The following is a 26278-nucleotide window of genomic DNA, read 5'->3' as shown; positions in this document are numbered from 1 at the left end:
GTATATAACAGATTTGTATTTGCACTGTGTTTAATATATATATATATATATATATTATATATATATGTGGTGGTGTAGTGGTCTAAACCACAGTACTGGTAAACTGGTAATCAGAAGGTTGCTGGTTCGAGCCCCACAGCCACCACCATTGTGTCCTTGAGTAAGACACTTAACTCCAGGTTGCTCCGGGGGGATTGTCCCTGTAATAAGTGCACTGTAAGTCACTTTGGATAAAAGCGTCTGCCAAATGCATAAATGTAAAAAAATTATATATTTCGTCTTATTGTGTACTCTATATATACACTATATTTTCTATTAAATTTTATTTTGTATTCTCTTTTTATGATTTATACTATTATTTCTTGTGCACTGGAGCTCCCATCACCAAGACATATTCCTTGCATGTGTAAGCATATGCATTATGGGTCATTGTATTATATTAGACTTACTGGGCATTTTCATATTTCTTGATGAGCATATTTATTAGCCCAAACTACTAAAGTACACTAGCATTACACTAGTATCCGAAGTTGATGTAGTCAAGAATAGATTTGTTAACATTAGTCAAATGCTTTTAGATATCATGAACTAACGATCTTCTAACAATCTTCCTTAATTTAGAAAGATTATTAACTATTATTAATTTATAATGCATTAACTAATGTTGACATATACAACCTAAAAATACATTAGTACATGCTAAATGTTGATTTAACATTAACCAAGCTGAAGTGCTCAAATTTTATTGTTCATTGTTAGTTTAACTAATTTTACAATCCTATCTCTGTACGATTATTTCTCATACATCTCTCTCTCTCTCTCTCTCTCTCTCTATCCTTGTACCGTACTCGTGTCAGTTCTCATCCTGTTTAAAACAACACGTGTTACTGTTGACATATGTTCTATAGATGGAAGCAGTGGTGCATTCAGAGGTGCTTTCTAACTACACAATAGATTATTGCCAACTGGAACAGCGTTAAATGTCAAACAGTCCCAGTGGTGCATTAATCTTATGATATTGTTCCAGAGTCAAAGCCCTTACAAACACCACCGGAAGTATGTGTTCAGTTAATCAGAGGTACAGAACTGGACACAGAAACCACGGTATTCTGGGGTCCACTGACCATGCCAGATGCAGCGTGTCCAAACTCATGCCGAGTTCGGTATGGCATAATATCCATACTACTCTTACTATTTCTGCCATAGACAGATATGGCAGAGTAGTGGGGTAGCATGCCATTCTGAACTCGGCTTCAGTCTTTTGTGAGGTGATGCAAGAAGTTTTGGGTGGAGACTGCTGCAAAAGAGTGCCATCTGTTGAAGGATTGGCAGCAGATGGCCAGCAAAAATGTACAAACTAAAATGTACACGTTTTAAGTGAAACAAAAGAAAATAAACAAATTGAAACAAAAAATAAAACCCCTACAAAACTATCATATTAAAGCTGTTGTAGTGGGCATGGGTCAAACGCATTCATATTCGTTCGCTGTCAAGAGGAGTACGCCAAACACCCTCAAATGGACAATAAAATCAACCTCAATTGATCAACATGGGTGCTTTATTGAGTCTTCACTTTAACTACTAGAGCACCCCTACTAAATTCAGAAACATCCTCAGAGATTTTGATCTGGAACCAGGCCTGGGTTGGAGTTGCTCTGCAGTGCATCAGAAACAGATTGGGCCATCCGTCCACTGTCGGTGCGCCGCTCATGTATGGTGTAGACAGGAAAGGACAAATTGTAAATAGTAGGGATGCATCAATATATTGGCTGTAAATATTTATCGGCCAATGATCGATCATAAGCATGAAAAAAACGATGGTCAATTTTTTAAAATGTATTAGTAACACGCTTTCTAAAAACTTTAAATGCATATATTGTTTCTTTTTATCTTTCATTATGGCTCTCTTAAAATGTTGGCCTGTCATGTGTTCAACAGATCCAATCCATGTTCAATGGAACTGCAGGAAGTATCAGAAAACACTTGTCAAAGAATATAGGTACATTTCTAAATGGCTGGATGGCAGGTAAACTCATATTTCTGTGTGGGATTTACGCAAAAGTTATTATAAATCATGTCTAGAGAACAAACATGACATGTAATCGTCTGTTATGCAACCTAGGCATAGGTGAACTAGGCAGTCCCCAAAGAGGAGGCCTCTGCCATCGCCATTGACCCACCCCAATGGGGGCGCCAATAGGGATCTCACCAAGGATGCCAGAATGGTCTGAAATGGCCCAGCAAGACATGTACAAAAGCACCAATACCAAGTCCGTGTTTCAAAAGCAAAGCTTTTTATTGCAAGTATTAGTGAAAGATACACTCCAAACTGAAGCAAAGCAACACTAAAATGCCATTAATCTACAAAGAGTATTAAACAAAGAAAGACATTTCAAGGTAAAAAGAAAGATCCCTTGGTACATTGGAGAGACTCTTTGCAAACACGGAGAGAAGGGAGGACAGAGCCACAGAGCTCCTGGTTAGAGACGAGATACCGCTCGGATAACATGAGACAGGAACGGCTGTACTTTGGCTCTTTCACATGCATCAAAGACGGCAAAAATAACACAATGGAAGTCGTCTTCCAGTACGAAAAGACATGAAAGGTATTCGCTCACCATTCATCTTAGCGACAGAAATGGAGAATTGACAGACTCACCATTCGTTTGCGTTTTATGGTTCACAGTCCATTTTTGGAATGCTGGAGCTTGACATTTCAGTAAACCGTTTTGTAAACATTTTTAGGAATCGACGTGCATTCTGTCACTGATTTTGGTGCAACTTCACAGGAGCTCGATGCCTATGTCCTCCTGGAAAGTGACAACACAACGATTTCAAATACAGACACGGGTCTCTCGCGTACAGACGTATTGCCCTGCTCTTACCGGACTGGAAGCGATTACATTTGCACACATCTGGACTTATAATCATCGAACAATTAGTGGTTTAAAAAGAGTACCAAGATGCCACAAGGGAGTTAGTATGCTTCTCTATGCACAACTAAGGCGTTTGATACATATTTCAAGTTGAATATGAAAACAAAAGAAAACAGTTAAGGCGGAGGCACATATATATATATATATATAAATCAGAGTGGAATGGGACCCCCTCTCTTCCAAAGGCTCTGGCACGCAGACAATTGAACTCAAAGCAAATGACGAAGGACAAATACCATTATCTGCTTGTTAACTTTTTAAAAAGCACCGGACACATAAAAAAAATTAAATAAAAAAAACACCCTTCTTGTTCACCCACAAGTTGGGGAAACTTGTATGGCTAAGAGTTTAGCAGCTGTAGATGAAAAACGTCAGCTTATTTATTTATTTTTTTTGGAATAAAAGAACAACCATGTCAGTGGGGTTGTCCCTCCCTTAAAGAGATGAGATGCAACGAGTAGGATGCGTCGAGCCTCTTTGCTGGAGAGCTGAAGAATGAGTTTTGGATGTCAAATGGTAGATGATCTCTAAAGACAATTAGTCAAAGATCCAAACATCCCTTTCGGGTTGTGCCACCCCTGCCCACTCTGTGGTTGTGCTTGTGTGTGAGAGGAAGTCGAGGGTTGGTTGGCGATGAGAGGCAGGCATCCACACCCAGAAACCCCTGAACTCGACCCCCGTAACTCTGGACAACAATGCGGAGACTCCAGCCACTTTAAGCAGTCCCTCAATAAATACACCATTAAATATTTCCCATATATATTTCCAATATATTAAAGGAAAAAAAAAACATTTAAATAGGACAACAAAATAAAAGTTGGCTCAATAGAGAAGAGAAACAATAAGTGTTACGATTTAAAAACAACTATTATTTTCTTAACATTAGACTTCTTACTCTAAAATTGTTAAAGATATTGTCAGGCATTAGTCAAGCATTTATATTAGACAAGTAATATTTTGGTGAATCTCACAAAAGCACGCCCAGGTCACATTTCACACCAATATCAAAAGAAAATTAGAAAGAAATTAAAATTTTGCCCAAGACGATTTTGTTTAAGCCCATAACTGTTTTTTGCATTGAGACATTATTTTTATGACAATCAAGCAATTCTCATTACTGTAATGAGTCCGGACGATTAACTGTTCAGTTTTGCCTTAATTCGCAATGCGGTTTGGAGGTTCAGTATTACTGTAATTTGCATTATTCTTAACGTCGATTCTCATTACTGTACTGCGTCCAGACGTTTTAATGTTCAGGTTTTTTCCGTAAGTCGCATTATTCTTAACGTCGATTCTCATTACTGTACTGCGTCCAGACGTTTTAATGTTCAGGTTTTTTTCCGTAAGTCGCATTATTCTTAACGTCGATTCTCATTACTGTACTGCGCCAGATGTTTTAATGTTCAGGTTTTTTCCGTAAGTCGCATTATTCTTAACGTCGATTCTCATTACTGTACTGCGTCCAGACGTTTTTAATGTTCAGGTTTTTTCCGTGAAGTCGCATTATTCTTAGCGTCGATTCTCATTACTGTACTGCGTCCGAACGTTTTAATGTTCAGGTTTTTTCCGTAAGTCGCATTATTCTTAACATCGATTCTCATTACTGTACTGCGTCCAGAGGTTTTAATGTTCAGGTTTTTTTCCGTAAGTCGCATTATTCTTAACGTCGATTCTCATTACTGTACTGCGTCCAGACGTTTTAATGTTCAGGTTTTTTCCGTAAGTCGCATTATTCTTAACGTCGATTCTCATTACTGTACCAGACGTTTTAATGTTCAGGTTTTTTCCGTAAGTCGCATTATTCTTAACATCGATTCTCATTACTGTACTGCGTCCAGACGTTTTAATGTTCAGGTTTTTTTCCGTAAGTCGCATTATTCTTAACGTCGATTCTCATTACTGTACTGCGTCCGAACGTTTTAATGTTCAGGTTTTTTTCCGTAAGTCGCATTATTCTTAACATCGATTCTCATTACTGTACTGCGTCCAGAGGTTTTAATGTTCAGGTTTTTTTCCGTGAAGTCGCATTATTCTTAACGTCGATTCTCATTACTGTACTTGCGTCCAGACGTTTTAATGTTCAGGTTTTTTCCGTAAGTCGCATTATTCTTAACGTCGATTCTCATTACTGTACTGCCAGGCGTTTTAATGTTCAGTTGTTTTCCGTGAAGTCGCATTATTCTTAACATCGATTCTCATTACTGTACTGCGTCCAGACGTTTTAATGTTCAGTTTTTTCCGTAAGTCGCATTATTCTTAACGTCGATTCTCATTACTGTACCAGACGTTTTAATGTTCAGGTTTTTTCCGTAAGTCGCATTATTCTTAACATCGATTCTCATTACTGTACTGCGTCCAGACGTTTTAATGTTCAGTTTTTTTCCATGTGTCGCATTATTCTTAACGTCGATTCTCATTACTGTACTGCGTCCAGATGTTTTAATGTTCAGGTTTTTTCGGTAAGTCGCATTATTCTTAACGTCAATTCTCATTACTGTACTGCGTCCAGACGTTTTAATGTTCAGTTTTTTTCGTAAGTCGCATTATTCTTAACGTCAATTGTCATTACTGTACTGCGTCCAGACGTTTTAATGTTCAGTTTTTTTCGTAAGTCGCATTATTCTTAACGTCGATTCTCATTACTGTACTGCGTCCAGACGTTTTAATGTTCAGTTTTTTTCGTAAGTCGCATTATTCTTAACGTCGATTCTCATTACTGTACTGCGTCCAGACGTTTTAATGTTCAGTTTTTTTCGTAAGTCGCATTATTCTTAACGTCAATTCTCATTACTGTACTGCGTCCAGACGTTTTAATGTTCAGTTTTTTCCGTAAGTCGCATTATTCTTAACGTCGATTCTCATTACTGTACTGTGTCCAGACGTTTTAATGTTCAGGTTTTTTCCGTAAGTCGCATTATTCTTAACGTCGATTCTCATTACTGTACTGCGTCCGAACGTTTTAATGTTCAGTTTTTTTCCGTGTGTCGCATTATTCTTAACATCGATTCTCATTACTGTACTGTGTCCAGACGTTTTAATGTTCAGGTTTTTTCCATAAGTCGCATTATTCTTAACGTCGATTCTCATTACTGTACTGCGTCCAGACGTTTTAATGTTCAGGTTTTTTCCATAAGTCGCATTATTCTTAACGTCGATTCTCATTACTGTACTGCGTCCAGACGTTTTAATGTTCAGGTTTTTTCCGTAAGTCGCATTATTCTTAACGTCGATTCTCATTACTGTACTGCGTCCAGACGTTTTAATGTTCAGGTTTTTTCCGTAAGTCGCATTATTCTTAACGTCGATTCTCATTACTGTACTGCGTCCAGATGTTTTAATGTTCAGGTTTTTTTCCGTAAGTCGCATTATTCTTAACGTCGATTCTCATTACTGTACTGCGTCCAGACGTTTTAATGTTCAGGTTTTTTCCGTAAGTCGCATTATTCTTAACGTCGATTCTCATTACTGTACTGCGTCCAGATGTTTTAATGTTCAGGTTTTTTCCATGTGTCGCATTATTCTTAACGTCGATTCTCATTACTGTACCAGATGTTTTAATGTTCAGGTTTTTTCCGTAAGTCGCATTATTCTTAACGTCGATTCTCATTACTGTACTGCGTCCAGACGTTTTAATGTTCAGGCTTTTTCCGTAAGTCACATTATTCTTAACATCGATTCTCATTACTGTACCAGACGTTTTAATGTTCAGTTGTTTTCCGTAAGTCGCATTATTCTTAACATCGATTCTCATTACTGTACTGCGTCCAGACGTTTTAATGTTCAGTTTTTTTCCGTAAGTCGCATTATTCTTAACGTCGATTCTCATTACTGTACCAGACGTTTTAATGTTCAGGTTTTTTCCGTAAGTCGCATTATTCTTAACATCGATTCTCATTACTGTACTGCGTCCAGACGTTTTAATGTTCAGTTTTTTTCCGTAAGTCGCATTATTCTTAACATCGATTCTCATTACTGTACCAGACGTTTTAATGTTCAGGTTTTTTCCATAAGTCGCATTATTCTTAACGTCGATTCTCATTACTGTACTGCGCCCAAACATTTTAATGTTCAGGTTTTTTCCATAAGTCGCATTATTCTTAACGTCGATTCTCATTACTGTACTGCGTCCGAACGTTTTAATGTTCAGGTTTTTTCCGTAAGTCGCATTATTCTTAACGTCGATTCTCATTACTGTACCAGACGTTTTAATGTTCAGGTTTTTTCCGTAAGTCGCATTATTCTTAATGTCGATTCTCATTACTGTACTGCATCCAGACGTTTTAATTTTCAGGTTTTTTTTCCCGTAAGTCGCATTATTCTTAACATCGATTCTCATTACTGTACTGCGTCCAGACGTTTTAATGTTCAGGTTTTTTCCGTAAGTCGCATTATTCTTAACGTCAATTCTCATTACTGTACTGCGTCCAGACGTTTTAATGTTCAGGTTTTTTCCGTAAGTCGCATTATTCTTAACGTCGATTCTCATTACTGTACTGCGTCCAGATGTTTTAATGTTCAGGTTTTTTTCGTAAGTCGCATTATTCTTAACGTCGATTCTCATTACTGTACTGCGTCCAGATGTTTTAATGTTCAGGTTTTTTTCGTAAGTCGCATTATTCTTAACGTCGATTCTAATTACTGTACTGCGTCCAGACGTTTTAATGTTCAGTTTTCTTTCCATAAGTCGCATTATTCTTAACGTTGATTCTCATTACTGTACTGCGTCCAGACATTTTAATGTAAAATTTTTCCTTAATTCACATTATTCTTAAATGTCAATTCTCCGGACATTTTACAGTTTTGTTTTTCTTTAATTCGCATTATTCTTATTGTTGTTTCTCATTACTGTAATGTGTCTGGGCGTTTTACTTTTTAGTTTTTTCATAATTTGCAATGCGTTCGTACGTTTAGTTTTTCTTAATTCACATTATTCTTAATAGTGATTAGAATTACTCTAATATAGTCATTTGTTATATTATAATAGTTTATATAGTATACTTTTTGTTGTACTCTACAATTTATACAATTATATTTTCATTTTAAATCACTTACTATTCCTTACTACTAATCAATTGCAACAAATACTACCATGATGTATACTTTTTTCTTTCTTGAATAAAAAGATTTAGATTTCTTTTAGTTATGAGAAGTTGGTATTTTATTGCCATGACATTAATGTCAAAATAGTTTTCCTTTTCCTTAAGCAAAACTTAATTTCTTATTTCCCTTCTTTGATTTTGGCGTAAAATATGACCAGGACATGTTCTCAACAGGTTTTGTGAGATTCACCCCTATTTTATTTCACTATATATTTGCAGCATACCAAGGTAAGTGAGGTGCAGTGTTTTTGAGATCTCTCATCGAGGTATATCCTCCTGGACCAAAGGGCACCCATGTGACAAATACAAGCCATGGGAGTAAATCTGAGTCTTAAATGTTTATAAAACATATACTGTATGTATTGAAGTTAATATGGGCCATTGTACATTCAGAGAAAGTGACCAGCCACTAAAAAATAACACTAAAAGGGCATAGTGAAGTCTATAAGACATCAATTGTGCACTGCGTAAAGCTTCAAAACTCTATTAATCTTGCTAATCTTGTTCAAGTCTCCCTCAGCAATGATTTCAAGCACTAAAGACCGTCTTTTGCTGGAGTACATGAAAAGGGGCTTATAGGGGTAAAAAAGGAGAGCAAAGCACTGTGACTTTGTTTGGGTGGCAGTCTTTAAAGTGCTATACTAGGCTTTCCTCTCTAGGATCAGGCTATATCATATGAGTTGTCTTAAGATGGCACATTCCCCTATATAAATGCTTCCATTGGTCCGGACTCGTAAAACAGTAAGATTCAGAGCTCAACCCTTCGTTCATATACTTGGCATATATATCATCTTTGTAATATCTAAATAAACAGGCGCCATCATGAGCCTACTGATCGAGATAAAAATGTGTTCAATCTGTGCACACCTTCAGGTAAGAATAAGACTAATATGCTCTTTGATCACTCAGTTTCAGATAATTCAGCACCATCAAGAGAAAAGGCACTTTCTACTTTGAACTTGTGTTGTGTATTTAGTCCCTTAAAATAAGACCCTCCCTTAAGGACGAAAATAAGAGACAAACATTGTCTGTGTTTGTGGAGATTCTAGAGTATTTTGGTTATACGAAACCATTTATATGGATAACGGAAGCAGCTACAGGCCAAGTAAATTATTCAAGCGAACACTATGGACATCTTTTACAACGGCATTAAAAAGACGCTCAATCCTTACGATGATATTCAAATAAAATGTATTGAGGCAAAACTTTGTTGCACCTTCAAAAGTGTAGTTCAAACATGAATGAAATTGGGTGATTATTTACTCACCCTCATGTCATTCTAAACACGTACAATTTGCTTTTCCTCCATGGAAGCCATATCATTGCTTTGAGTGACAAAATTAAGTTATTTCCTGAAACCTTCCCCTCGGTTGCTTGCGCGTATTTAACTATGGTGCGTAAAAAAAGATAATCTGACCATCTGAGCAGGTTTGACGTCAATAATACTGAACGCAAATGCTTCTCATGTGACCAATTGTTTTTATATTTGAATATGCAGAATTGCAAATAAGATTTGAAAGCCAAAGCGGAGGGTAAGATTGTTTGGGAAAAAACTACTTACATTTTTTTTTTTTAGTCACACAAAGCTGTCGTCTGACTTCTGAAGACTTGGAATAATAATCACAAGTGTTTCAGAAAGAAACTCGTAAAAATGATGACTGAACTATTCCGTCGAAAGAGACTCTTTTCCAGAATAAGAAGCAAGCATTAGTAATTACGAAGTTAGAACTATACAAAAATTAAATCACGACACATCATCAAGATTACTTCTTATACTGACAGATGTTTGGCATCCACACACCTAGTAGCACCACGCGTTACGCATTGTTTAGTGCAGTTTACTGTCGTTACACAGCTGGACATGCTTCAGATGGGGCACGGAGACAGAAAGGCACTCGTGCTCACTGCACCAAGACACACTCTTCAAGTAAAATACTATACTGACCTCTTGTGGCCCTCCAGTGATAAAGCACACATCAGGTGCTGTCCGAGCTTCTCCGTGAACATGTGCCAGAGCTGCCAACTGAAGCATGGCTCATGCAGTCTTACTTTGACAAATACAATCCTTTGATTGCGAATCCTTTGAATAGGCTGGGCGTTGAAAATTGTGACGAAAACACAAGTTGAACGCAAGTGTACGATTGAACCAGCAAAACTGCTCTGGCTCACATTTGAAGAGATTTAATTAAGGCCGTACTGTTGAATGTGCTTGCAACTGTGCCCTTGGCCCTCAGACTAAATGAGCTGCGCTCGTTATTTTGGACTTCCCACATCAACCATTTCTAGAAGCAGGCACTTGTTTTCTCATCCATGGTCAATCTTCAAGAAACGCACGCTCTACTTTCATCAAATAAAAGTCTAACTATAAAAGTGCCAAACATACACACCTCCATCTTAAAAACCAACCACAATCACTTGATTTCTGTTGCCGTAACTTCCTTAAATCGCACGCTACCGCTACAGGAGGTATTCTCATTCTGCTAATGAATTATTGCACTAAACTATGATAGCAACAATGTGATCGGTCATATCATGTATAACACATTTAAAACTGAGAAAGTGCAGAAGGGAAATGTGTTGAAAAAAATGAATATTGGAGGGAATCCAGGTGTTTAAAAAAATAACTTTTTGAACACAAATAAAAGCATATTTTAGAACATGATCACTTAACGTTGTAGTACATGAAAGCTCACAGACGTTTTTAAGGGCCACCCCAGATAGATATTACGGAGAGCAAAATCGTTAAGTTGCTTTAAAATAAAAGGATCAAAGTTTTTTGCCCCCGGCAGAGTGCGATACGCCCATAAAATGGCACTTCTCTTATACAATAAATGCTTGTTTTTCGGTTTTAAAATTCTAACACACAATTGGTTCTTCACAACTGACACTTGAACACTTCGTTAAGTCACCATTGGCTAAAAAAATAATTGAGAACGGGAGTACATTGATAAAACGCTAGTAGAGTGCCATTTGTAGCGAGGGGCCGGACAGCAGGCGTTCCCAAAACTTTCTATCTGCTTCCGTTCAAATTCCGTTCATCTTGGAGAAAGGGGAGGATAACAGGGGAAAAGTGCTGTTAGAAAACATTGAGGTACGAGGCGTAACAGGCAGGGAAAGTAATATAACAAAACGTCTACAGACAGGAATAGGAGAGGGGACATAGACTGGCTTCCCATTTGGTTGTTGTTGAGGGTTTGGAGTGGAAAAGACAGAACGGCTGCAGTCGGTTGGTTTTATATTGCATAACAGTTCTGAGGTCCACATGAGGAATTAAAGCAGGTCTGCTTCCTAAGGCCAGCGTGCAGGCCCTGTCTTTTCCTGCTGCACAGTGTCAGGTCCAGATTTTCTGGGCGGGGTGGGCGGTACTTCCATCACCACAGAGACCGACCCTTCAGGACGCACAGACTTGAGGGAGATGTGACCGTGTATGTGGTTGTTGGGTTTGAGTGCATGACTGGTTGAATATGGGGTTAACGTGGGCTGGCTCAGGCAAAGTACATGGTCCTCAGGGTGTCATGGTGAATCTGCACAGCTTTGGCGAGCACCTGGGGATCCCGGCCATTACTCTGCCCGGAGACGTGGCTACCCTCAGCGCTGAGAAATAAAAGGGAGACATTCTGTTAAAGAAACTCTAAACGACAGCAGATATACAGTAGTCACAATGATTGCTGGTGATAGAAAACCAAGCATCATCCTAAATGTCATTTATTTTAATGCAATTTATTTTTCTTTATAATGCTTCTTAAAGAGTGCGATAATAGAATAGTTTCACGGTCCTTGTTTTGTGACTTGCGAATATGACAGGTATTTTAGTTCTCTAGTTTAAACAAATTTCAGTACTTGAAATGGCATAGAGTTGGTAAATTTGATATATTTCTGTGAATCAGTTCAAATTGTTAATAGTTCAATGAACCAATTTGTTTGCATCATCACTCAAAAATATTCACGGAAACCTTCATGTGACATTTTTCTTATAATAAAAGTTTTAAAGCTGCACGATATCAAATTTTTGGGTTAAAAATAAACAGATTGCCATTATTGATTAATTACATAAACAATCAGTATTCAAAATGATGTTCTTACCTTACCCCACACTTCACTACAATAAGCCTATAAAAAGTATTTGCATTTTGAGCTGTCGGGTCGGTTTTGAGGCCGAATTGGTTGGCTTATGATCTTCATCCTCATTCATTGTGAATGTGTCATGTGTCATGTCCGTAAACACAGAAAAGAAGTACAGGCCGTCACGTGTTACGGCTGAAGAAACTATGTACAGTTCAGTCAGTCACACTCACAGTTCAGGACAGCATCGCAGCAGTCTGGATGGATGTTTATCTGTTATATGTTTGGTGAAGTTGTTTACATGCTATAATGCTTGGATATGTTGTATGGTAGTGTTGTAGAAGCTTATAATGGTTGTCATGCTTGTATGAGTCGAGATGTATCGAAGTTGTCTGGCAAATTTACTGTGACATGTTTATGTATGACTTCTGAAATTGACCTCTTGTAATATCGTTTTAATCATATTATTTTCATGTTTAATAATGTATAGTTTTTTTCCCCATAATTATTGAATCCTTGTTTTATGTTTTTAGTTTACAGTGTTATTGTGTTATTGTGTGCATTGCATAGACATACTATTGTAGTATTACAGTTCAATTGCATTATAAACTGAGGCTGCACAATATAATATAACAAAAAATTAAGTCTTCTATTGAACTCGTATCAGCCATAACACGAGTTTCACCTCTTAAATTAATAAGTGTAGACATTAACAGTAGATAAAACACTTGAATATTCATATTAAAATATACTGGTAACTGGTGGTGATTGAGTCCCCTGTTCTCCATGTAAAAGTGCTTTAATTATAGTGACAGAAAAGCACTATAAGTGTCAAATTCATTCATTCAAAATATGTAAATAAGAGTGTTTTTTAAAGTAATATTTCAGTTATAAATGTTTAATCGTTTAACATAATATCAACATGAAAATAGCACATTATGACTCCGGCTCTGAATATCTCCAGTCATGATCACACAAAGGCGATGTCCAGATAACCTTAAATCATGAGATTCATCCGCCAGAAGAGCAGCGCCGAAACACGACTGACGTAAAGTGTTCTTCTGCCCATTGCTTGCAGTTTTACATTTCAACCACAGGTGTCGCTAGAGAGCACAACATTACATAGTGCAGCTTTAAGTTAAAATATATGTTGGTATATATTGTTGTTTATTACCATGTACTGTATCGGTGCAAATAAATAAAAATATTAAATATCATTCTTCCTTGTGTTTCATTATGTAAAAACATGCTTCAAGAATATGAAATATATTTTCACGGCATTTCACTTAAAATGTAACAGATTAAAAATATAAAAAAATTAAAGTTTGAAGTTTTGAATCTAATTTGTTACAATGACGATGGTTTCTGTGATTCAAATGAAATGACCCTTTTATGCAAATTATATAAAAATGAAGATATATTTATGTAGAATATTGTAAAACGGTGAAAAATATTACGATTTTAAGATGATTTTCATCTATATTCACCCAGCCCTAAATGACAGCAATGCTGAAACACACCTGTCGTGTTCTTTGTCCACTAAATGGTAGCGGGCACGGAAGGCCACCAGGTGGGCATAGTATGCTGGTGCAGGGATGGAGACGGAGCGAGTACAGCGCACATATGTGTGGCACAACTGGTAAGTGAGCAGCTGGAACTCGTCAGCAGTGAAGCAGTTATCATCCCACAGGACGTGGTAGTGAGAGGGTCGGCTGGTGCCCTGACAGGAGAAAGGAGGAAAAAGAAGTCAAACTCATGTTGAACTCAGAAATTATGCTTTGGGAACCACTGTCTTAAACAAGCGATGCATAGCACACTAAACAACTTTGGTTTGATTAGGTCTTAACATTGCCAGGATGTTTGTGGTTGAATCTCATGAAAACATATTTCTATATATTTTAAATATCAGTTGATTAGGGGTGTAAATGGTTCTCTGTAAAAACTCACGGATCGGTTCACCTCAAGTTTATTGACGCATCTGGAGCACAAGGCTTTGTGAAGAAAATAAAGCGTCAAATAGACACACACAGTCCGCTAATGCACCTGAATGGATCTGTAGATGAATACGCTCCGCCTGTTTCACGTGGGTCAGCTTGATGACATCACTGTTCTGCAAGCATTGTGTGTAGCTGAAAATGGCAAGTGGAGAAAGCAAACCGCTGATAGAGAAGCCCCCTGCGTTATATAGTTTAGAAACATTTTCTTTTTGCAGTCAATTACAACAGCGATGGTCATAAAACCTTTACAAAACAGACATGGTTTGCAGACATTGCTCGGCGCGAGTGCTGCATGCTGGTAATTACGTGGAAATCCCCGGGGGAAGATAGCACGCGGTGTGCACAGAGCCGCAGTTGAGCCGCAGATGAGCCGAAACTGCACACACTCCCTTTAGTTATTGTTTTATGCCTTTCCGAATTAGCACTGAGTGGCTGCTTAAAAACTAATGTCATTGGGGTGTTCATTGCCAACGATAAGTTTCCTTACTCCACTGATGAAGATGTGTGATTTCCGTGTATAATTAAAACACTCGAGCCACGTCACAACATTCCTCGTATCCATTTTAATAGCAAAGTTCCTTCTATGGTGATGTACAGCTTCCGAATATTGAATATATGTGCAGTAGTTTGAAATGCATTTTATGTCGATGCATGTAGCGTAGTAGTGCAGGTATGAAGTTAAAATGTTGATTACTTTAGTTAAAGACCCTAACAAAAATTAACTATGGTTTTACTATAGTAATATTGTAGTAACCATGACTGCCGTCACCATGGTTTTCTTTGCAGAAATCATGGATTTACAACAGTACTACTGCAGTTTCCATATAGTAACCACGATTATATTATACATTGTAAATATGACCATAAATCATGTTGATTTTGTGGCTACTATGTTTTTTCTACAAATACCATAGTTAAACTTTGGTTACTGTAAAACTATGATTTATATTCAGGGCAAACCTGTTGAAGTGTTTGTTACAAATGGATTACTCTTACTTTGGATTTGGCAGTAATATATGTTTTTCTGAACATGACAAATAACGGACCGTACCGAAACAGTGACCCTGAAACTGTGACACAAACTGAACCGTGAGAAATTTGAGCCGTTACACCCCTACTGTTCATGTCTGCACATAACGAATTAAATATATTCACTATAGAAATTTCCATGACATTTAAGATTTTATTAATTCCTAGGGCTTTTTCAGGCTTGAAAAATACCATTTTAATATTCCACTGATATTTCACTGGTTTTCAAATATTGTGGGTACAATGTTTACAATTTAATTCAATAGAACTGGAGGGAAAGTGTACTAAACTGTCATGAACATAATCACAATGATGATCTTAAAAGGAATACTATTTCAATACGGGTTCAATACAATTTAAGCTCAATCGACAGCATTTGTGCTATTATGTTGATTATCACAAAAAATAACTTAGACTACCTCCTTTTCTTTAAAACAAAAAATGGAGGATACAGTGGGGTTCTTACAATGGAAGTCAATGGGGACCAATTTTTGGAGGATTTAAAAACAGAAATGTGATACTTATAATTTTCTAAAAGCATTTACATTCATTCTTCTGTTAAACTCATGTATTATTTGAGGTGTAAAATTGTTAAATCGTCATTTTTTATGGTCGTTTTAAGGTTTACAGGGTTACATAGTCATGGCAAAGTTGTAAATTTAATAAGAAAAGGTCATTAAGTGATTTTAATCAAACTAAAATCATGTTAACGCACATATTGTTTACATCTTGTGGCTATACTTTTGAAACAGTCAATGGACTGACCCCATTCAATTCCATTGTAAGTGCCTCACTGTAACCAGTCACAATTAGTTTGTGTTAATCATCATATTGCCAATCAATGTTGTCGATTGATCTTAACTTATATTGAGTCTGGAATATTCATTTAACTCTTTCCCCGCCAGCGTTTTTAAAAAAAAGTTGCCAGCCACCGCCAGGGTTTTTGACGATTTTCGCTAAATTTTAATGGCCCGCAGAATATTTTCTTCCATGAATATATGAAGATGCTATATATCACAATAAAGATCTGGGCCTCTGCTTTTAGGCAAAAAAAACGATTTTATTTTATCTTCATTTGTTCTTTTTTTATTGCGACTTGAACAGAGGTAGGTTTTGTCAAAAAACAACATTTCAGACAAAAAGCTGATAAAAAGGCATGTTTATGTCTGATATTTTGATCTTCTCAATACTCCACTTCTTCATGTTTGAGACGATCGCAGTCTGTTTCTTTGATCAAAGAGTTGCGTACTCTTTCAAAACATGCGGAGGGGTCTTCCTTACCGTATAACACGGAAACCCGGAAAATTCCGTGTTTAGCGGGGAAAGAGTTAATATTCCTAAAATAGGCTTAATTTTTATGCAAAACAATTTTGCATTTCTTTTTTTGATTTCAGGGTCATAAATGATCGGGACAGGTTTCGTGAGATTCAGCATCTTAGGGCTAAAACATACTATACCCAAGTATGTGAAAGCAGATGCAACTCGCAATGCAAGCTTGATTTCATGTGTTGTTGCATTCTGAAATGTGTTAAGTTAAAGTCATTATATTTACAGCAACTTAATGAATAAGAACAAATCCAGTTTGGCGCAGACGTTTAAATGTAACTATCATCCCCATAAGTACTGAGATTTGTTCACGCCACGGTAAGGTGGTGAAGCATGTTCAACAAGACTGCGGGTTGGCAATACGGTGGCCAAGCGCTTGCATCTGCATTCACTTACTTGCATAGAGTATGTTTAGGCCTTAACGCTCAGATTTGAAGTTCCAGTTCACTTCATGACTGTATTGAATTATATAACAGTTCTTTGCTTCACAGAACTTTCTAAAGCCATTTAACACAACACCAGACTATTAGACAGCTTAAAGGGGAGGTTAAAGGTGTCTTTCAGGCCATAAGAACTGTGTGGGAATTTTAGTGTGTCGTATATACCTGTATTCCAGCATGACTGCAGAGGTAAAAGTCAAACTCATAGGGGTGTGTGATATCGGTGTCAACCGTTGTACCAGCAGGAATGTTTCCACTACGACCCACCTGTGCAGGAAATAAACAAGAGAGCCATTTAACAAACTTTGGTGTTAAAGAACATATTTAACAACAAAATGGTTCTAATAAATGTTCAACAAACATTTTTTTTTTTTTGTGTGGTGCCGATTTAGAAGATAACAGGCATTCCAAACTTCTGAGAATAAATTATTCAGACCAGGTCCACATATGAAAGAAAACCTCTGTCTTTGATTCTTATTTTAAATTTAAAGGTGAGTGAGGTTATTGCTGAGAAATCATTGCTCTTGCTCCTTCAAATAGCTCTTAATGTTTTATTCCCTTACAACCTTGATGATAGAAAATACTATCAGTATTGAGAAATGCACCCTCAAATAAATGAATGAAATGAAAGAGATCATATCACACCCCGAGGTTTACTTATAATGTTACAAGTCTTCTGCACCAAAAACAGACATAACCTAGCTTTCCAAGATCATTTTCCACCCGCTCTGAATCTTTAAATTCCATCCATTCATCCATCTTCAACCGCTTATCCTTAGTCTGGTCGTTGGGGCAGCAGCTCCAGCTGGGGGCCCCAAACTTCCCAATCCCGAGCCACATTAACCAGCTCTGACTGGGGGACCCCGAGGTGTTCCCAGGCCAGTGTGGAGATGTAATCTCTCCACCTAATCCTGGGTCTTCCCTGAGGCCTCCTCCCAGCTGGACGTGCCTGAAACACCTCCCTAGGGATGCCCAAACCACCTAAACCGACTCCTTTCGACGCAAAGGAAAAAATCTTTAAATTATTTAATTAAATAGGCAGTTTTTGTAGCTTAGTTTCAATAAATGCTCTTTTTGGACTGAGACGTTCTGAGTTATGAAACTTACAGAAATGTTCATAGTACAATGGCCTCTCTTATCTCTAGTGATTCTCTACAGACATTTTTTCCCCCTCATAATTGGAATGCCCAATTCCCAAAGTGCTCCAAGTCCTCATGATGACATGGTGACTTGCCTCAATCCAGGTGGCGGAGGACGAATCTCAGTTGCCTCTGCTTCTGAGATGTCAATCTGCACATTGTATCATGCGGTTTGTTGAGCAGGTTACCGCAGAGACATGTGGAGGCTTCACGCTATTCTGCGCAGCATCCAGGCACAACTCACCACGTGCCCCACCGAGAGCGAGAACCACAATATAGCAACCACGAGGAGGTTATCCCATGTGACTCTACCCTCCCTAGCAACGGGGCCAATTTGGTTGCTTAGGAGACCTGGCTGGATACACTCAGCACAGGTAGTCAGCGTCTTTACTCACGGAGCTACCCAGGCCCCCCTCTACAGACAATTTAACAAGATGAAAGTCCAGAGAAAAATAGCTCACCCTCTCATTGCGATCGGCACAGAAGAGTCGTGTATGGTGGCGTTTCTGCACCACTATGTACGTGATGCCGGGCTGGTACTCCTTCTCAAGACTGATACAAGCTTCTCGAATGGCCAGCAACTCGTAGTACAACACCTATGAGTACAAATATAAATATATTGGTCGACCACCAAGTAAAGTATTTAACTGTCAAATATCTAGTGACTGGCAATCTGGGAGAGATGCGATGTGTGCCTGCTGTTCCACACCTGTCTAAACTGTCCCTCTGACACGCCGTCCCTGTAGAAGATGATTCTGGTGGGTTTGTAGCGAGTGGACTTGTAGAACTGGATGAGTAATTCTCGCACCATAGAGGCCAAATCCTGAATTACTTCCTGTCTGGGCCTCTGGACACGAACTGTGGCACAGTACCTGCTCGGATGAGCATCCATACTCCCCACCACCTAATACACATAAATAAATAAAAAAATTGTCATCTCTTACAGTTTTGTGCGTACTTAAGCCTCATTAAATGACTGGGTGTTTATATGACAATGTGTAGTTAATGATACACACTCAAAACATAACTTTGTCCTAATAATAAAGGAGCAATTTAAAAAAAATATTACAATAAAAGAACCAAGCATTAGGACTAATTATTCTTTAAGTACTTTTGCTGAAATTATTTACAATTCCCATATTCGTTACCATAACAGAAAGGAATGGGAGCTAAATTGAGCTGAACTGACCGCTGCTATGGAAGGCTTCTTCCCGTCTCCTGCAGGTGGATGAGTGACATCTGCACCCAGAAATATGACTGGCTGCTGGAACACTGATGGTCTGAGAGAGAGAGAGAGAGAGAGAGAGAGAGAGAGAGAGAGAGAGAGAGAGAGAGAAAAAAACACTATATTAACTCAATTATTCCTTTATGAACATTTAAGGTGATTACAGAAACCCTCAGATTTCTTTTTCTTATTATTTTTAATTTCTCTCCATCAGCTCACCGTTGATGTGGCACCAGGATGTTATTGATGCCGCCCAGTTTGACGTTGATTTTGAGGCAGAGGTTAGAGAGCGTCTGAGGGGACGTTTTTACCACGTTTTTCACCTGCACACACTGAGTGGCCATTCCAAGAAGAGTGTCTCCAACACGCTTCACTTCCGCTGCACAAACACAACACACATTCACACACACATACCAAAAAGACAAACAAATGTGTTTGAAGGAGCGTGTCACTCTGTGTGACGTCAGAATCAGATCTCACCATAGACGGGTGTTTTTCCGGGCAGAATAACGATGATGAGCTGAAGGCCAGAGTAAGTGTTCTTCAAATGTCTGAACATGGGCTCCACGCTGTCTGCTCCCTGTGCATACTTACAGAAACATGGCTGGCCCTGGATGGGCATCCCAGCGTCCTTTGAGATCTTGCGCAGCTGGTCTGTGAAACCCCTGTAAGGAGAACCCAAGAATGAATATCAATTTGCATACAAGTATGAAAAGTATGTACTACACTGGTGTAAAGTTCATACTTTTAAGTAGTAATGAGAAACAGCATTGCAATTCCCATGATCCTCAACACACACACACAAAAAAAAACACATTATAATGACAATTTTGGGGGTGGGAGGTAATGCATTAAAAAACATCTTCAAAAGCCTCTCCAAACAAATAAAACATAATAATTGTACATAAGAAATAATTACACATGCAAACACAACAATGACTAAAGGTATGCAGAGCATGCAGACATGATTTTAGTAATGAGATTTCACAGAATGAGTTTCATTCTGTGTCATTTGAGTCATCATTGGGTCTGTGGAGTGTACTTGGCGACATCTCCTGGTGGCCACATGTAAGTCATCAATCACGTGTCTCTCTGCTCCAATATGGATGATTTTTGCACTGATCTGAACCCAATTCGTTTAGCGTTCCAAGATGCTACATCATTTAGGATGACGTCATCTGATCCAGGAGAGCTAAGATGTTTTCATCCAGATTGCCAGATAGCCAGATGCTGTGTGCACATATAATTATCTATACAACCAATTACCTTGTGTGTGGGCTCGTTTGAAAGATAATAACCTCCTCCAAGTAATGATATGTGAAATTGTATGTTCTTTTTATTTTTGTGAAGTTAAAGGAAAAACGTGGCTTATAAGCAACACATGTTCGCTTGAAACATAAATGTCAAAAGACATGTACTTGGCTTTTACTTCCTTAATTTTTGTCTGTGAGTAAAATATATATGCTGGTTGTATTCTACTCTTGGAAAGCTTTCCAACAACATAAGACACATGGCTATTTGATGAGTTTGATGTCTTTACAGATTACAATAATACGTACAGTGCAAATATTTTCATAGATTATCAAAATGGAACACTTCTGATTTATCAGCAAAGTTCAAAGCACTTGTTCAGTTTTGGTCATAATGCCTACATGCATTGGAATGTAGAGCTTCTAAGCTTTCAACTGATACCCATTTTGCATTGGTCAAGACTGTAGTTATTCATATTTTGACAATTTTCTGGCATCAACTTGGCTACAATGGCTGTTTATTCCAAACGATGGTTCCTCGAATTTGGAAAAAGGTGAATGTGATTAGGCCAAGTAGTGCATGTTCCTGGATAAACATCCTTTCTATCACCCGATACGATTTTAGGTTAAGATTTAGTGTTAATGTTAAAGTGTGGTTTAGCGTTAGGGTTAAAGCTATAATTTCCTTCTAATGGTAGGGGTAGGTTATGATTACGGTTAGGACTATAATTCTATGAAAGGAATGTTATTCCTGGACCAACAAAAGATCTTGATCCAATAACACGTCCTAATTGGCAAAACCATTGTGACCTTGAGAAAAAATTAATTCACATAAAAAGGTGCTATATTACGTAATGGTAAATGGTCTGCACTTATATAGCACCTTTTTAAGCCTTAACGGGATTCAAAGCGCTTTACACTGCGTCTCATTCACCCATTCACACACACATTCATACACCAATGGCGGCAGAGCTGCTATGTAAGGTGCTATTGGGAGCAACTTCGGGTTCAGTGTCTTGCACAAGGACACTTCAGCATGTGGACTCACGTGGGCCGGGATTTGAACCACCAACCCTGCGATTAGTGGCTGACCCGCTCTACCACCTGAGCCACAGCTGCCCCTATAGATGTAATCTTACTTGAGTATCTCTTCTCTGCACTGTCTCTGTGTGGCGAAGCAGGCGATGGCCCACATCTTGATCTCCACTCCAGTATGGAATTGTTTCCCTCGCATGTCCCAGACGCCATGACTGGGTGTGGCCACAGTGCGATTCTGTAACGGCAGTGCAAGGTTTTTTTTGTATTATTAATCTATAATACTAATCACACTAACACCAAACTGGTAATACTTTACAACATTGTTATAAACGCAAACATTAGGTAATGCATGCAATAACACGAACTAACAATGAACAATAATTCTAACAATGAAAATACCATTACAGTGTTAATTACTGAGCTGTATGGTAACAGTGGATCTTACAAGTATATAAATCCTTATTGTACAGTGCTACCACAAATCTTTGACACCAAAATAGAAGACTACAGCAAAGATAAAAACAAATATCGCTTCAATTCTATTAATCTATTAGAGCAATGCAAACACTACATAAAAACATATATAATCAAATCACTACAAGCTTAATTATTGGTAGTTATTCAACACACACACACACACACACACACACACACACACACGCACACGCACGCAGTGGTTAGGGGCTGTTAGTTCCTCCAGGACAGCGGCCATTCAGACAGACAAACAGACACAGAGAGATGTGGGTGATTGAAGGAAGGGTACCATAAAGTGCTCTGAGCTCACCCTGCCCCCGTACTGCAACATGGGCGCAGGTAACACACGCCCTGTCACGTGGGCCATCTCGTCTCGCACCTTAAATTGGAACTCCTGTACAAACGGGTCTGCTTCATAATTAGCACTGCGCACCTGCACACAAAAAGACCAACACCTGTTTTATGACACGTTCTACACAAGGGTGTTTCATGTCCAATGGGTTGATTTTTGTTCAAATGAACAAAATGTTTTCTTTGTTATATGAAGGTTTCATTAAATCTGACTGAATTTTTTAAATCATGTCTTTGATAATTTTCCAATGATTTTAATGTATAGATTATACCATTTAAGCCTTGTCCCAGACCTAAAATATTCAGTCAACTTCTAGTCAGAAGTTTACATACACCTTGGCCAAATACATTTAAACACAGTTTTTCAGAATAATAGTAGAAAGAATGATTAATTTCAGCTTTTATATCTTTCACCACTTTCCTAGTTGGTCAGAAGTTTACATAAAATTTATTAGTATTTGGTAGCACTGGCAATGTCTGTCTGGCAAACTTCTCACAATAAGTTGCTGGAATTTTGGCCCATTCCTCCAGACTGAACTGGTGTAACCGAGTCACGTTTGTAGGCCTCCTTGCTCACACACGCTTTTTCAGTTCTGCCCACAAATTTTCAGATTGATCTCCTTGTATATGCTTCCACTGCAAAACATTTTCAGAAACCATAAATAGTTTTCACTGTTAAGCAGACAATACTCGAGACCAGAGGAAATTTACCAATTTTCCAAGTTAGCAGTGCATCAATGAAATCAAGGACCGGATGACTAAAAATGTACTTCTGCTCAATTCTAACAAAACAAAAGGTACTAATTGTACCTAATTGTACCTGTAATTATTGGACCAAAACTCTCACAAAATAAGATGCTAGAATATAATTTCTCTCTCGATACATCAGAAATTATATGAAATTAGCCATGGCAAGACGAAGTCATCTGTGGGAATTTTCATGACTTCAAAATGTCAATTTAGTTTTTTACAAAAATTGCATAAATCTCCTGCGATGCAGACTTGTTGGAATCATGACCTTTATCATAAGTATTTTATTCTAATAATGGCGTTTGTTTTTAACAGTAAGAAAAAACAAATCAGCATACATTTTTGCAATTTCAATTTGTTTCTGCAACCTTTAGATTGCTCAATGGAGGTTGCAAAGCCTCATGTTCTGTAAAGCTGCTTTGGAACATTTACATTTATGCATTTGGCAGACGCTTTTATCCAAAGTGACTTACAGTGCACTTATTACAGGGACAATCCCCCCGGAGCAACCTGGAGTTAAGTGCCTTGCTCAAGGACACAATGGTAGTGGCTGTGGGGATTGAACCAGCGACCTTCTGATTACCAGATTACCAGTTATGTGCTTAGACCACTACTCCACCACCACTCCAGAACAATTGTGTGTGTAAAAAGTGCTATACAAATACATTTAATTTCACCATATATCCTAGATATAAGTACCTAGTAACAGGGATGAACCGATATTAAAAATAACTTTAACTCAACAACAGAACAAAACAACAGAACTCGCATCTAACATACAGTATACACTCACCTAAAGGATTATTAGGAACACATACTAATACTGTGTTTGACCCCCTTTCGCTTTCAGAACTGCCTTAATTCTACGTGGCATTGATTCAACAAGGTGCTGAAAGCATTCTTTAGAAATGTTGGCCCATATTGATAGGATAGCATCTTGTAGTTGATGGAGATTTGTGGGATGCACATCCAGGGCACGAAGCTCCCGTTCCACCACATCCCAAAGATGCTCTATTGGGTTTAGATCTGGTGACTGTGGGGGCCATTTTAGTACAGTGAACTCATTGTCATGTTCAAGAAACCAATTTGAAATGATTCAAGCTTTGTGACATGGTGCATTATCCTGCTGGAAGTAGCCATCAGAGGATGGGTACATGGTGGCCATAAAGGGATGGACATGGTCAGAAACAATGCTCAGGTAGGCCGTGGCATTTAAACGATGCCCAATTGGCACTAAGGGGCCTAAAGTGTGCCAAAAAACATCCCCCACACCATTACACTACCACCACCAGCCTGCACAGTGGTAACAAGGCATGATGGATCCATGTTCTCATTCTGTTTACGCCAAATTCTGACTCTACCATCTGAATGTCTCAACAGAAATCGAGACTCATCAGACCAGGCAACATTTTTCCAGTCTTCAACTGTCCAATTTTGGTGAGCTCTTGCAAATTGTAGCCTCTTTTTCCTATTTGTAGTGGAGATGAGTGGTACCGGTGGGGTCATCTGCTGTTGTAGCCCATCCGCCTCAAGGTTGTGCGTGTTGTGGCTTCACAAATGCTTTGCTGCATACCTCGGTTGTAACGAGTGGTTATTTCAGGCAAAGTTGCTCTTCTATCAGCTTGAATCAGTCGGCCCATTCTCCTCTGACCTCTAGCATCAACAAGGCATTTTCAGCCCACAGGACTGCCGCATACTGGATGTTTTTCCTTTTCACACCATTCTTTGTAAACCCTAGAAATGGTTGTGCGTGAAAATCCCAGTAACTGAGCAGATTGTGAAATACTCAGACCGCCCGTCTGGCACCAACAACCATGCCACACTCAAAATTGCTTAAATCACCTTTCTTTCCCATTCTGACATTCAGTTTGGAGTTCAGGAGATTGTCTTGACCAGGACCACACCCCTAAATGCATTGAAGCAACTGCCATGTGATTGGTTGATTAGATAATTGCATTAATGAGAAATTGAACAGGTGTTCCTAATAATCCTTTAGGTGAGTGTATAATAGAACAATATTCAACAAAATCATATTATGCATATTTCATGGAAATATCAACCACATCATGAAAAATTAAAAAGTTACCAAAAGGAATAAAACACCCTTTTAAGGTTTATTGTGTAGTAAGGGATAATGGAAAATGCCACCCATGGCCACTAGAGGGCGCCACTTGATCACTCAATGTGTTACAACCGATTTGCAAACGGTTTTAATTTGGTCAATAAATGGCCGATAAATATTGGCGGTCAATACATCTATGCATTAGTACCTAGTTTTAGGTATCGGAGTGTTTTTTTATACATATACATTTCTATATGTATTTGATATCTTAATATAAACAATATTAGCATAGTCAGTAATTAAAAGTCACTATTCAGGACCGTTCTTCCTGGGTGTAGCTTACCTTTTAAAAGTAACCTAAGATAAAACGTACAAATATGATACGTTATTCATGCATTTATACGTTATTATTAATTTACTCATTTATTTAGTGGTCAATCTGGCATTAGTATTGATTGATTGTTCTGGGTTTGTTGCTTTGAGCCTGACTGAGATTTACATTTGTTTTATTGCTTTAAACTGTGTTGCTGGGCTAGGTAAAAATGACAGACAATAACTCCTATTCCTTTTTCCAGTGTCTTCTTTACACATAAGTTATTGTGTTAAGGAGAACAACCACCATCCAATTCTGATGAAGTCGATCTTTTGCGCTTGCCTCAAACACAAGAATGCGGAGCGAGAGAAAAGATGCATATATCACGTGAAGGTGAATGAAATGAACAATCATTTGCTACTTTCAAATGGTTCTCCTTCTTTTCTTGCTGTTTTTTATCTTTAAAAAAAATCATCAGTTAAATGGACCAGGGACTAAATATGTTTCAAGGAACAAAAATGGGAACAACGTTCTGTTTTTGCAGAACATAACCGAAAATGGAAAAAAAGTTATTTTAAATTGTTGAATCGAGTGAAAACTTGATTTTATCATGCTGATATTATTACTGATATATTTTCACTTATTTTGGTGAAGCAAGTGGCTTATTTTGGGCTTGTTTTTCCAGACCAGGCTGCTTGTTTCTGTTAAAAGATCTGGCAACACTGCAACTGGTATTTCACTCACCCTTAGGACCGAGCGCAGTCATTTTAAAAAAGAACATTATTAA

The 26278-nt window shown here is 38.1% G+C and overlaps 2 protein-coding genes across 2 annotated transcripts in view; one reads left to right on the top strand and one right to left on the bottom strand.

Moving 5' to 3' along the window:
* Nucleotides 1-2277: 2277 nt before the first annotated feature.
* Nucleotides 2278-8992, top strand: LOC127656125 (uncharacterized). Its single transcript, XM_052144307.1, has 8 exons — nucleotides 2278-4193; nucleotides 4571-4790; nucleotides 5237-5386; nucleotides 6207-6281; nucleotides 6358-6501; nucleotides 6721-6933; nucleotides 7084-7239; nucleotides 8945-8992. Exons 1-8 carry the CDS (start codon nucleotides 4186-4188, stop codon nucleotides 8990-8992), a joined length of 1014 nt encoding a protein of 337 aa, XP_052000267.1. The 5' UTR covers nucleotides 2278-4185.
* Nucleotides 8993-11264: 2272 nt separating this feature from the next.
* The window catches only part of LOC127655708 (protein argonaute-3-like), a 58483-nt gene continuing 43469 nt past the window's right edge, over nucleotides 11265-26278 (bottom strand). The window contains exons 10-19 of the mRNA XM_052143653.1: nucleotides 22326-22448; nucleotides 21643-21776; nucleotides 19734-19918; nucleotides 19473-19632; nucleotides 19218-19308; nucleotides 18738-18932; nucleotides 18490-18624; nucleotides 17055-17156; nucleotides 13618-13817; nucleotides 11265-11629 (exon numbers count right to left, since the gene is read on the bottom strand). Of these exons, the coding sequence (XP_051999613.1) occupies nucleotides 11521-11629; nucleotides 13618-13817; nucleotides 17055-17156; nucleotides 18490-18624; nucleotides 18738-18932; nucleotides 19218-19308; nucleotides 19473-19632; nucleotides 19734-19918; nucleotides 21643-21776; nucleotides 22326-22448 (1434 nt within the window). The 3' untranslated portion in view covers nucleotides 11265-11520. The remainder of the gene's footprint in view (nucleotides 11630-13617; nucleotides 13818-17054; nucleotides 17157-18489; nucleotides 18625-18737; nucleotides 18933-19217; nucleotides 19309-19472; nucleotides 19633-19733; nucleotides 19919-21642; nucleotides 21777-22325; nucleotides 22449-26278) is intronic.

The sequence above is a fragment of the Xyrauchen texanus genome, chromosome 15 (genome assembly GCF_025860055.1).
Source record: "Xyrauchen texanus isolate HMW12.3.18 chromosome 15, RBS_HiC_50CHRs, whole genome shotgun sequence".
Lineage (NCBI taxonomy): Eukaryota > Metazoa > Chordata > Actinopteri > Cypriniformes > Catostomidae > Xyrauchen > Xyrauchen texanus.
Note: the sequence above shows the minus strand (reverse complement) of the source record. Positions and strands in the feature narration are given on the sequence as shown.

Coding starts and splice junctions, on each gene's coding strand:
- LOC127656125 (XM_052144307.1), top strand. Junction 6,934..7,083: donor CCAGACGTTTTAATGTTCAG/GTTTTTTCCATA, acceptor TTTAATGTTCAG/GTTTTTTCCGTAAGTCGCAT. Junction 7,240..8,944: donor ATTTTCAGGTTTTTTTTCCC/GTAAGTCGCATT, acceptor TTGATCACTCAG/TTTCAGATAATTCAGCACCA.